We start from the raw sequence: 12,354 nt of genomic DNA, 5'->3' as shown, positions 1-12,354 counted from the left end.
AAGGAAGATGGTGAGGGGTGGGCAGCAGGTGGGTCCTTGCCCTACTCAGGGAATATTAAACATTTCTACTACTTCTCACTCATATTATCCGGGGACCTAAGCTGCGGTTGAAAAATAATAAACACTACCAGATTCAAATGTATCTAACTCATTGATACTCATTTTTAATGAATCGGCATTAAAAACCCTTGACATTGTCAGGGCACCAGATTTTCCATCTTGCTTGTGTTTCATGGCTACAACGTGATTTTATCTTTAAACTAACACTCACCTGGCATATCTCATAGGCCAGCTCACTACTCCAAACCCAGTCCTCAACTAGACAGCCCTCACGTGCATGTGGTGTTGACGCCTGAAGATGACCCTCTGGGTGAAGGCTGTTTTCTTCCAGTGTAATTTCCCTGGCTGAATAAGCCTGTCACACATTTGCATAACACCCCTGTACCACCGTTTCTTGTTCATACACTGGCTCATTTGGCCTTTGTAATCACCCTGTGATGAAGTGGGCAAGTTCTCATTTCCATACTACAGATGTAAACACTGTCGGTAACGGAGGACGAGCTTAAACCCAAGGTCACAGAGGCACCTTGAGCTCAAACTCTCAGAACTGGGTCTCCCAAGATGTGGTGACTTGCCTCTACAGCATCAAAATGACAAGGAGGGACGGGTGGTTTTACTGCAACAGACTACTCCTGAGCAGGCATCAGTATACATGCTGTGACCGCCTACCCGGAGTCTACTCGCGGCCAGGGATGGGCTGCAAGGTTGCATATATCCAACTGTATGCCAGGATAAGCAGTTGTTTTGGGGAATGATTTTTTTTTTAAATTTATTTTCTTTCTCTTGTCAATGTGTAAGATCAAATACTGACTTCGCCACACTGAACCAATAAGAGAAAAGTGGAGTGGTGGTTAGCAGTGCTTCCCTTTGGTTAAAGAGTCTGCAGGCGTGTCTTCTCACACCGGATGCTTGGAAGGGTAGTTCCATCGGAAACCCCCTCTACCTGTGGCTCGACTCTTCGCTTGGCTCGCAGCAGGGAGCCTAACACTTACTTTTCCTTTCAGTAGGAAACACAGACTTCCACTTTGAGGTTAGTAATGTGGAGCATTCTATGAACTGATGTGAGCATCTCCTTCTTCCTCCAGAGGGAAAGCAGGAGGGAAAAGGATGGCTAGGACACAGCTCCCTAGCTCATAAAGGTCACTCTGTGACAGACAGACACGGAGGCTAACAAACCCCCACATGTTCTCACACATCCTGCTGGTGATCACAGCCCGGGGCCCAGCACTGCACACAGGACTTCATGACCAGTTCCCTCGGCTCTGTCACCTGTCTGTTCCCCCCATCTGCAAGTCAGTTATTTTCCTACAGTGCCCTTCAACTGGGTCTTATTTTCTATGTACCACCAATATGTCCTCAATGTTGACAAGACTTAATCTCAAGGCATGGCCTATAGGCAAAGGACAATGGGACACGCTCTCCACTCCAGAGGAAAGCTAGACCGTGTCAACAGCGTTTTTCTGAGACCGAATGAAAGATATGAAAGAACCCCAATTTCATCACATGTGCTAACTGGGGAGGGCTTCCCATGGAAGATTGTTACTGACAAGACAACAGAAATCAAACATCAACACAGCCACACTGGCATCTGGGAAAAGGAGCCATTATCTCACATGGAACCATTTAACTTCCTGTTTGAATCCAGAACTCAGAAGGGAGCGACCCAAAGTCATGGTAAACTACAAAGATAGACATTTTTGGAGAGTCATGATGATTACACGACACCTTTAGCAAGAAACACCATACTACAACAGGAACAAGTTTTAAAGACACCAAAAGCTTTAAGACCACTGGGAACCTTTCAAGAGCCCCTCGGTGAAGAGGTAGACTTGGTGGCAGGAAGAGTGTCACCAAATCCCACTCTGCTCTAAACTGAGAACCCTTAGGTAAGTTACTCCGGCTGGAGACCCACCTCTTCGTTAAGTGGAGACAAAACAGAATATCTGCCAGGAAGAGATGTGGGTGCCAGCAGTAGCTATTCAGGGGGCTGAGGCAGAAGAAACTATGTGAGTTTGAGCCATCTGGGTCTACATATAGCTCAAGCACTATGTAAATTCCCTAGTGCCCCTCAATGGAGCAGATAGTGACAGGGTGGAGTCATAGGAAATGAACCATAACTGTCTGTCTACGTATTAGCCCCAAACTACTATGCGATCCCATGGCAACACCGCTTATGGAAGGTAAATGCGGAAACAATCCAAATGTCCGTCCGTGGGAAAAGGATAAACAAAGTGTGGCATACACATAATGGAATAGTATTTATCTGTCAAAAGGATCCCGACATGACCGACAACATGGATGGATCTCAATCACTACAACACGTGAAGCTGCCAGGTACAGGGGACAATGACTCGATCATCACCACCCTCAAAGCAGCTAGCCTAGAATGGACGAGTGACTAAGACAGCGGCTGCCGGGATCTGGAGGCAGGGGAAGGAGGGTACGGAGTGCCTGTGGGGATTGATGATGCAGTGTCTGACTTAGGTGTTGGTGATGAGCACGGGGCACCATGGACACCACCCACTGCTCACTCACAAAGGGGCGCAAGTGGCGCATGTACGCGCTTCCTCTCCACACGCACTCGGCATGCTTGCCTGCCTCTGCCTGGTACCTACTTGTTGCAGTGGTGCTTCAGGTGCTTCTTGTAGCTGTCCTCCTGGAACAGGGCATCTGGGTTGCAGCTTGCCAGCCAGTCCGCATCCTGCACTACTGGCTGCGTACTCTGGGCCTTTACCTTCTTCCCCTTCCGGCCCCTTGGCACAGGGGCCGACAGACCTAGAAGTACCAGGGTCACAGTCACGGAGGCCTTAGCATTGGGCAGTATCGTGTCAGGGGTGGATACTGTAAGCAGCAGGTGGGAAAACGGTCTACGCTGCTACCCATTACCAAATGGTGGTGTTTCTGGTAGCCTTTTGTGACCCAGAAGCACAAAGAACACAAGACCGACCTACCGGAATGATTGAGCAGGGCTCGAGTTTGGCCATCGGCTGTCGGCGTGATCAGGTCCCAGATAAAGCTCTTGATGTTCTCATCCCCTCGGTAGTGATTGAGACAGTACACCAGGATGGCTCTGCAGATGGTTTCTACGTCTTGCTCAGTGAGCTGACGTTTGTAGCGTCCATGGGACAAGATGTCTGTCCAGCGGCCCCAGCTGGAAAGCAAAGAGGCAGCATGCAGATGGAGTCTGGTTGTAGTGACCTCACCTTGACATCCGGGCCCCAGTATTGGGAAATCCTTGACCCACATGGGCATCAGTAACCTCTGGCGATCGGAAAGGAATGCAGGTGCAGGCATAAAATACCTCCTTAGAGGGGAAACCACAAAGCCAGGAATTGTGTGGCCACTGAGACACCCATGTGGCTAATGGCTTTCCTAGGCTGTTGGTGGCTATGGCTATCATTTTTAGGAAATGCATGCAATCTGAGGAACTGGAAATTATCATACTGTGCTTCCTTCAACTCTGATTTATATGTTCTTATGGTGACCAGCAGTTTATATTGAAAGATGGCTTCAAGTAGGATGAGTACTAGAAATCAAAGCTACAACCCACCACAAATAGACACCACACCAACTAGTGGAAAGTTAGGAGCCCCGTGGCTCCCTTTCAACAGGGAGTGATCACTTCCAACTCAGGAAAAATGCTGAACCAAGTCTCACGTCCTCACAGAGAAAGGGCAGGAGGAAGGACTAAGCAACGGGACAAACATACATGGCGCCACCATCACACACAGTGGCCATACTGTTTTGTCTTGGAAATACTTGCTACACAAAAAACGGGTAGGATACAGAGTCTGCTGAGCTGTGTGTGCCTCCTCAGGGCGGAGCCTCTCCACTGCCCTCTGCAATAACTGAGAGTAGTACTTTGAGAACAGAGAGAAACCGCCCTCTGCCAGGGCCTGCCTCTCCCCAAGCCGCCATTCTTCCTGGCTGTCTTGACCTTCCTCAGACCCATTCCCAAGGCCACCACTCAACTCCAGGCCTTGCACTTGCTTCTCCTTCCCTTCCTCATGTCTGGTGCTTGACTGATGCTCACCAGGGACAGAATCTCTCTGTGACTCCTCCCAGCAGAGAAGCAGGAGCATGGCATGGTACCTACGCTATGTCCTACGGCTGAGCTTCTGTGTTCTCTGTCACATCATCTTAGCATACTGCCATTTCTGCTTGCTCGCCTTCCGCCTCAGGCTGTATCTGCCTTGCGCACAGTGGTGTTCCTGGTGCCCGAGAGTATACTAGCCCAATGCCCAGCATGCAGTGGTTATTTAATCCCCAATAGTAAGAGTGGGAAGAGGAGGGGATCTGACTGACAGGTGAAATGCCTGAGCATCCCTTTTAGAACTAGGAGTTATTAGTACGTTCCAGTCCTAATGTTCCCAACAAAATTCCAACTATGATCACCAGACTGAAACAAGGAAGCAGGTTCAGGGAGCAAAGGGCTGAGGCTAGGGGGAGTGTCTGTTCTACACAGAGGCAGGAGAGCTGCCCAGTGAGCACAGACTAGTGCCAAGTTGCTGAGATAGGGGATAGGCCTCAGCTGGCATTGGTGTATCCCACACTAACATCTGTGCAGCGCTGTGCATCTGTGCTACTGCCTCGTGCGCTGAGGAGACACTGGAAGAGCTGCTGTCCTCAGAGAAATGCTGACTGGGATTCCATCAAGACAGACACTGGCGTGACAAGACAGCAGGCCTGAGCGCTAAGCAGGCAGCTGTGAGGAGAGCTGCAAGGGAGGCAGTCTGGTTAAGTCTGGAGGTGGAGCCCAGGGGGCCCTAGGCAGAACAGCCTGTGCACAGGCAGAAACGAGAAGGGCATGAGCAATGGGGTGTGAGTGGAAGCAAAGTTCCCAAACGGAGCTTGGACTACCCATGAGACAGCATCCACATGACAGACAACCTTGCAGGCCTCAGACACGTGTCTCCCCCTGCTCTGCATGAGCACTGATCCGCTGGGAGACATGCCCACAGGCGGGACAGCATCGACTCGGCGCAAAGACACTTCGGCGGGCGCTTCTACTTTAGGGGCATCAATCTGAGAGTAAACGCTTATCTACTGATTCAGGCATTTACTGAGTTCCTATCATTCAGGGTGCTGTGCGGGTGCCAAGTTGCATGAGACATGAAGCTGATGTGGGTCATGAGGGTTTGGGAGTCAGCCTTTAGCAAAAGGAGCCCACAGATGCTTCAAGTTCAGATGGCCTCTTAGGTTTCAGATGAGCCAGAGGAACCTTTGATGAAAGTTTAGAGCAGAAAACTATTAAAAGATAACCGTGGCCATAAAGTTTATGTGGCGGTACAGTGTCACGAGATTTTGCAATTGTACATCGTTCTTAGTTTTTAATAATCTACAAGTAAACTGGAGTTGCCATAATTCCCAAGATGCTAGCTCACACTCCTAACACTCTCTCTCCAGTGACTTTTCTCTCCACACCCAAGAGGACTAGAACCTGGGTCATGTTAACCAAATGAGCTACAGACCGCAGAGAGTTAATGTGGAAGCATTTACCTGGCTACTCTAAGAGGAGCCACGCGGATCCATGCAGATATGGCTTTCCTATGACAGCTGAGAGTTCCAGCTGTTGCTCCTCGTGAATCCATGCAGATATGGCTTTCCTACGCTAATAGGAGCCACACGGATCCACACAGATTATGGCTTTCCTATGACAGCTGAGAGTTCCAGCTGTTGGAAAGGGTGATATCACGCAGTGAGTCAGCCTTACCCGTAGACCAGCAGGTTCTTCTCCACCCGGAAACACTCACTCCTGGCATAGCCCTGGGACTTGTCCTGAGGGCGCCGTGGCTTGGCACAAGGCTTTTCTTCGGAATCGCTTTCCAGGTCGGAGAACTCCATCAGCTCATCCTCCTTCACGGCGCTGTAGAGCCGCGTCTGCTTCCTTACTCTTGGAGTGTCTATGACCAGGTTGTTCTAACAAAGGAGCAGACGCAGTGAGACTACAGCCCACCCTTCGGGTCCTATCAGGCGGCAGTCTGGGGGGTGGGGGGGCTTCTCACTTACCCTCCCATTTAAGGCATCGATGTCCAGTTCAGCCTTCTTAGCCCACTTCTGCCAGAAATTTGGGTCATCCAAAGAAATATCTGTCCTATTTCCAGATACAACAAAGCTGGCCTAGAAGGAGGAAAACATACGCATTACTCTGAGATGTGTTTCTCAGAGGCAGGACACAAGGCAGCCTGCTTCCACCGAATATGCACATGTTCATCCTCTTGTGGAAGACAGTACTGGATATGTTCCACACCTGCTCTAGGTAGGGGAAGGTATAGCAATGGAGGAAGGCCTTGAACTTGGCTTCAACAAGGTACTGCTCGGAGCAGATCGTAAAAAAAAAAAAAAAAAAAAAAAAATCCATTTTCTCTAGAAGAAAATGCCTGAACTGTATTGTAGAGCACTTCTAAAAGAAGAAGAAAGGTTGCAGAAATGCTCATGGCTCATGGCAGGACATGCACAGAAGCCTAGAGGGGAGGACCGAGGAGGAAGGGACTTAAGGAAAAGTAGCCAAGAGCAAGCCAGTGAGGGTGGATGCCAGAACAAGGGGCCTTGCATGTGTTGTAGGCAGTCTGACCTCTATCCTGAGGGAAGCAGGGACTATTTAAAAAGAGAGGTAAACTCAAGATGGCTACAACCATGCCTAGAGCCACCTGGTGCAGAAGTTACAGCAACACTCTCCAGGGTAGAGATCAGAGCACACCGCTCTTGCAGTTTACACAACAAATAATGACAAAAATGAAGAAACTGAGACTTCCTCAAAGGACGTCTGTCAAAAGGTGAAGAGAACAGAGGTAGAGACCAGGAGGATGTAAAACACTGAAAGGGAAGAAGCCAGGGAGATGAACTGTCTGCGTGCACGTGCGTGCAAACATACGCATGCCCGCACACAGGTTAATCTTGCACAGACTGAACTAAAGTGCATGTGAGGACGGGAGAAAAGTCCTGCAGCAGAAAGAATGAAAGATGTGAGGGCAGAGCCCAGAGAAGGAGCGCTGCAAGCTGGGGCAACAGAGGAGCTCAACTCCCGCTCACACCACGTAAATGGGTTATAAAGGGTATTGGTGAAAACACAGGAAACATTAACTCTTAACACACAGGTGTGGGCAGGCGGCAGGGAACAGTGGCTCTAGAAGACAAACCGGCGTTCATCAATTTCAGCCACCGTGGAAAAGGAAATTAAACTTAGCACCAAGCAAACGAACAAGGAACGCTGTCCAGGATGGACCGAAAGAGAACTCAGAGCCATTGTGCGCTTCGGGAATGCAAACTCATGGAGCAGCTGTGGATTCCTCAACACACTGGAAAGGGAACTAGGAAATAAACACAGCTACGCCACTAAGTGTATTCCCGAAGGGAGGACTCTAAGTCAACACCACAGAGACACTTGTGGACCCACACTTCATAATAGCCAGGAAATGGAACCGGCCTGGATGCCCAACAACACCTAAACTGATAAAAGACTCCAGCTACACACAATGGAATTTTATTTAGCTGTGAAGAGAAACGAAATCATAGCATTGAAGGAAGGTGGATGGAGCTGGAAACCATTATGTTAAGCAAAATAAGGCAGGCGCAGACAGACATGTAGTTTCTCTCACATACGAATCTAGATTGTGTGTGTCTGTGTTCATGTGTATACGCACACGCATGTGCAGAAATCTGGTCATGAAACGACAGGAAGAGATTTTACGCAAAGGGGTAAAAAGAATAATGGGACACATGGGACATGAAGAGGGAAGAAGGGGCTCCTGCAGGGTGGAAGGGGTCCAGCGAGGGGGTGCGAAGGGCACAGACAGCAGTGGGGGACGGGCCACACTGCACTCTGACAGGCGTACGATGAAAAGGCCAGGAAGAAACCCATGATTTCTACGCTAATTCAAACTTGTCTAATTCATTGAAAAGAAAAACAAACCAACCCAGTCTGTCAGTTCCTTAAATGATACAGGTGCATATGTGATGCTCAGGTTTAATCCGGTGAGGGGGCAGACAGTTAACATCACTCTCTAGAAGTTCCCTTCCTGGCATATGTTAAGAAAAATGATTTAGCCCAAGCAGAAGCTACCATGAAAACGTTCATGAAAAATCCCAAGTAAGCCGGGCAGCAGTAGTGTAAGCCTTTAATCCCAGCACCTGGGAGGCAGAGGCAGGCGGATCTCTGTGAGTTCGAAGCCAGTCTGAACTAGAGAGAGTTCCAGGACAGTCAGGGCTACACAGAGAAACCCTGTCTCAAAAACAAACAACAACAAAGGCATGACTTGTGTGTTGGAGTTACCAGGGAATTAACAACTGGCCTATAATTCATAACAAAAAGCCAAGGTTCTGCTTATGCCTTGTGGTCCCCTCATAAGAACTCCTCATGAGCTCTAGCACGCTTCTCTAAAGGCCTGGCCCCCTAGGCGGATTCGAACCTTAGCAAACGTGGACCCTTTTCCTTCGGACTCAATGGTAATAGTGTGGGTTCGACGAAGGAGAATCTGGTCAATGTCCTCTTCACAGAACTTAGACCCTTCGTCTTCCTCGTCCATAAGTGCACCATAAGCTCCCTTTCGTAGAAGGTCTTCTATCTCCTTCTTGGAAAGCTGTTGAACCTGTTGCAGAGAGAGTTTAAGTGTTCAAAGGAATTTAAACAGAAACTGAATGTCTTAAGATTTGCTAATAACAAAGGAAAATGCGATAAAATACGCTTCAGTTTTGAGGTGAAAAGCAGCCAGTATATCAAGAGTGACACACGCCTTTAACCCCAGACATTGGGAGGCTGAGACACATGGATCTCTGTGAGTTCCAGGCCAGCCAGATCTACACAGTGAGACCCTGCCTCAAGAAAACGGAACAACAAAGTCCAGATGCCAAATGATTTCTTACAATCAGATAGCTGTGGCCATTAGCCGGAATGAACACGAGGCCTGGGCAGTGACGTCTTACCCCGTTGGTGGCGTTTTCTCTTCCACTCATAGACTGCAGCACGGCTTTATCCAGGCCCAGCTTCAAACTAGCCTTGTCAAACATCTCCCTTTCATAGGAGTTTCTCGTTATCAGCCTGTAGATTTTGACAGACTTGCTCTGCCCTATTCTGTGGCACCGAGCCTGAGCCTGGAAGCAAAAGAAAATCAATGGCTGTTGTAATGAAATATATAGTGGTGTCTTCTCCAAATTTGTATGTTGAAAAGCCGATCTCAATCTGATTTAGAAGTGGGGATTTAGAGGTGGGAACTTAAGGGGGTAATTAGGTCACGAGGGTGGCGCCCTAATGGATGGGATTAGCCTCCTAGAAGAGGTAGGAAGGAAGCTGAGTGTGTTTGGAGGAAAATGGCTGTCTGTGCAGAGTTTCTCACCAAAAACCTGACCTTGCTGGCACCCAGACCTCACCCTTCCAGCTCCAGACCCTTGAGAAAGGCGTGGGGATTGTTTAAGCTGCCCATTCATGTCGTTTTGTTTTGGCAGCCAAACGTGACCAACACAGCTACTTAAGAAACACTCAGCTCTGGCCAGTTCTAAAATGGCACGTCCCCATAGTTAAAGGTGCAGTTTAGAAGGGGTTAAGACACTCAGCGGCTTCCTCTCATACACTGCCTGGGGTGATCCCTGGGAGACACCAGCTGAACAGGGACACTAGTTCCCTGGTGTGACTGATAAGTCTTTGTCACAGGAGAGTGAGAAGAGGCGCTGGAGCAGCCTGTCCCTGCTTACCTGGAGGTCATTCTGGGGATTCCAGTCTGAGTCAAAGATGATGCAGGTATCAGCAGCAGTGAGATTAATGCCTAGACCTCCTGCCCGTGTGCACAGGAGGAAAACAAACCTATCGGAATCAGGTTTGGAGAACCTGTCAATGGCTGCCTGGCGGAGGTTGCCTCTGACTCGGCCATCGATCCTTTCGTATGGATACCTGGAAATACAGTAGCGAGGTCTGAAAAACAGCTACCATTTTCTTTTTCCTCTTAATTAAGTATCCATTGTGGAATGGGTACTCACAAAATAGAAGGAGTTAACAAATAATTTCAGATGAGAGTTGTTTTTCCATACCATTGCCTGAACAATCAAAGAGATTTTTACTTGACTTCTTCTTAAAGAAATAGCTGTTTCTAAAAATACAGTTTGAATTTTAAGTAAGAGCTTTTCTCCCCAAGTTGAATGCAATAAGGGAAAAATTGCCCACTAAAGTATGTGTTGTAAAACAACAACAAACAGAAACCTCCTACACATGGTACGTGCCTTTAATTCCAGCACTCGGGAGGCAGAGACAGACAAATCTCTAAGTTTGAGGCCAGCTTTGTCTACTGAGCGAGTTCCAGGACAGCCAGGGCTACACAGAGAAACCCTGTCTCAAAAAAAACAAAACAAAACAAAGCAAGTATACAATGGCCTCTCTGCAATCATCACAGAAGATGCCCTTATGTAATTGTAAAAGGCGAGGTGATACACTGTTTCTATCCACCACCTCTACTGTAAATGTCATTTCTAGGTGACCCAGGAGAGTCCTGGCCTTTCTCTCTGTTGTTTTGTGCAGTGGTCTCACCGTCTCTGAATGAGATAGTCTTCCAGGATGTCCAAGCAGCGCACCATCTGGGAGAAGATAAGCACCCTGTGGCCACCAGCCTTCAGCTTTGGCAGCAGCTTGTCAATCAGCACCAGCTTGCCAGCAGCCTGGATCATTGCCTGGAGCTGAAAATCTGGAGACTCTGCATTGTGTGCTTCTTTAAACTCTTCCAAAATTTTCTCTTCAGCACCTGCAGAGATTGGACGGCAGGACGTGAATACCGTGAAGGGGTTTTATTACTGAAAACAATGGATTTGCTTTCCAAACCCACAACAAACTGGCAAAACCAGAAGAGCCCATTCACGTTTAGGAGCAGGAAGCCACCTGCTTCACTCAAAGTCAGAACCAGACACAACTACAGGCCTACAAACGGAACCAGGGTTTTAGGTCCCATATACTGAGGCATTTGGGGAAGAGATCCACATTTTTCAACAACCAAATGTTTGCTGTCTATGTTAAAAACAATACAGAACAAAAACAACCAACAAAAACACACCTAAATTTCAACAACAGATGTTAGGCCAGAAATGGTAGAAGCAAGCCACAGGCTGGAAACCTACAGGAAACCAACCTAGCGCTTGAACTGTCGAGGAAGGTGCTGTTTACTAAATAAAACGCAAACAGCGATTCTACCTGAGTTAGCCAAACCCTGTGAAGCTAAAACCAGAACCAACCAAGGCTTCCCTGCCTGATTTCCTTCTCCCCCATGTTTGCTATTGTGCAGAAACTTGTGTACTTGAGAGAAGCCTCACGAGAAGGGCTCGTTCCCTGTGAGGAAGGCTCACCGCTACCTCCTCCAACTCCTCCACCCCATGGTGTGGCTTTCGCTGCTCAGGTAATTTGGCTGGAGTTAAGCAGAGGTGCTCTGGCCTCCTCCGAGGCCTCCTAGGCTCCCAGCACATCTGATCTTCAGAAAGAACACCAGCTTCTACCACTATTTTGTGCCTGGAACGTAGCCCTTCCTACCGCTGGTAGATAGGGATGCAAATGCCTCCCAAAGGCTTCTGAAGGTCGGGGCAGACAGGCCACTGCGGTCAGTCAGGTGGCAGGCACCTCACAGGCAACACAAAGCAAGCCATGCACAGTCCTGTTTCCAGGAAAGGTGGTTGGTGAGATTGTCCTTAGGAGGTCATATGCAGAACACCCTGTGAGTTAAGAATCATCGAGGGCAGATTAAAGCCACTTGATGTTTGGTCCAGCTGCCAGGCCTTCCCCGGAGCACCTGACCTTTGCACAAAGGAAAGACTGGCAGAAAATGCCAACTCTCTGGAGCAGGCTAACTCTTACTCCCCCCTTGCACATGAACAAAAAGCTGAGATTCAGATTTTTTTTTTCTGTAAGTGTGGAAGCAACCCAAGGAAATACAAAGAACAAAACGTCGCATCTCTGATTGAAGGGACGGTGTCTCCCAAGCCTGAGATCTGTAAACCCAGGTTCTGAATTAGGAAAGCTCTTGTGTGCAGGACAGAAAGTAAATATCACATTAGATCTTTTAGAAAGCTTGCTTTTGTATTTTCTGTGTAATGCATTGTAAGATACCTACAATTTAGAAATGAATTTTTTACTTTTAAGATGTTTGGTTGTTCTCTGTCCATAAGGCGTACAATCCAATCAAATGAAATGTAATGAAGTTTAAAATAAGTTAATGATCAAGGAACAGTTTTCAAAAATGAGATTTTTACTTTTGAGACAGCAAATGTCACACCTGGAATTATTTTAGTAAAAAATTGAAATATAAATAATTCGAACAGAGAAATCTG

At 48.0% G+C, this 12,354-nt stretch overlaps 1 protein-coding gene across 3 annotated transcripts in view; it reads right to left on the bottom strand.

Annotated features, from left to right (window-relative positions):
- Positions 1 to 12,354, bottom strand: part of Chd7 (chromodomain helicase DNA binding protein 7) — a 179,199-nt gene that overhangs the window by 16,348 nt on the left and 150,497 nt on the right. For all 3 annotated transcript variants that reach the window (XM_038347339.2, XM_038347342.2, XM_038347340.2), the window contains exons 16-23: positions 10,574 to 10,784; positions 9,748 to 9,943; positions 8,983 to 9,150; positions 8,469 to 8,648; positions 6,070 to 6,180; positions 5,774 to 5,979; positions 3,012 to 3,211; positions 2,676 to 2,835 (exon numbers count right to left, since the gene is read on the bottom strand). In XM_038347339.2, coding sequence (XP_038203267.1) covers positions 2,676 to 2,835; positions 3,012 to 3,211; positions 5,774 to 5,979; positions 6,070 to 6,180; positions 8,469 to 8,648; positions 8,983 to 9,150; positions 9,748 to 9,943; positions 10,574 to 10,784 — 1,432 coding nt within the window. The remainder of the gene's footprint in view (positions 1 to 2,675; positions 2,836 to 3,011; positions 3,212 to 5,773; positions 5,980 to 6,069; positions 6,181 to 8,468; positions 8,649 to 8,982; positions 9,151 to 9,747; positions 9,944 to 10,573; positions 10,785 to 12,354) is intronic.

Source organism: Arvicola amphibius, chromosome 11 (genome assembly GCF_903992535.2).
Source record: "Arvicola amphibius chromosome 11, mArvAmp1.2, whole genome shotgun sequence".
Lineage (NCBI taxonomy): Eukaryota > Metazoa > Chordata > Mammalia > Rodentia > Cricetidae > Arvicola > Arvicola amphibius.
Note: the sequence above shows the minus strand (reverse complement) of the source record. Positions and strands in the feature narration are given on the sequence as shown.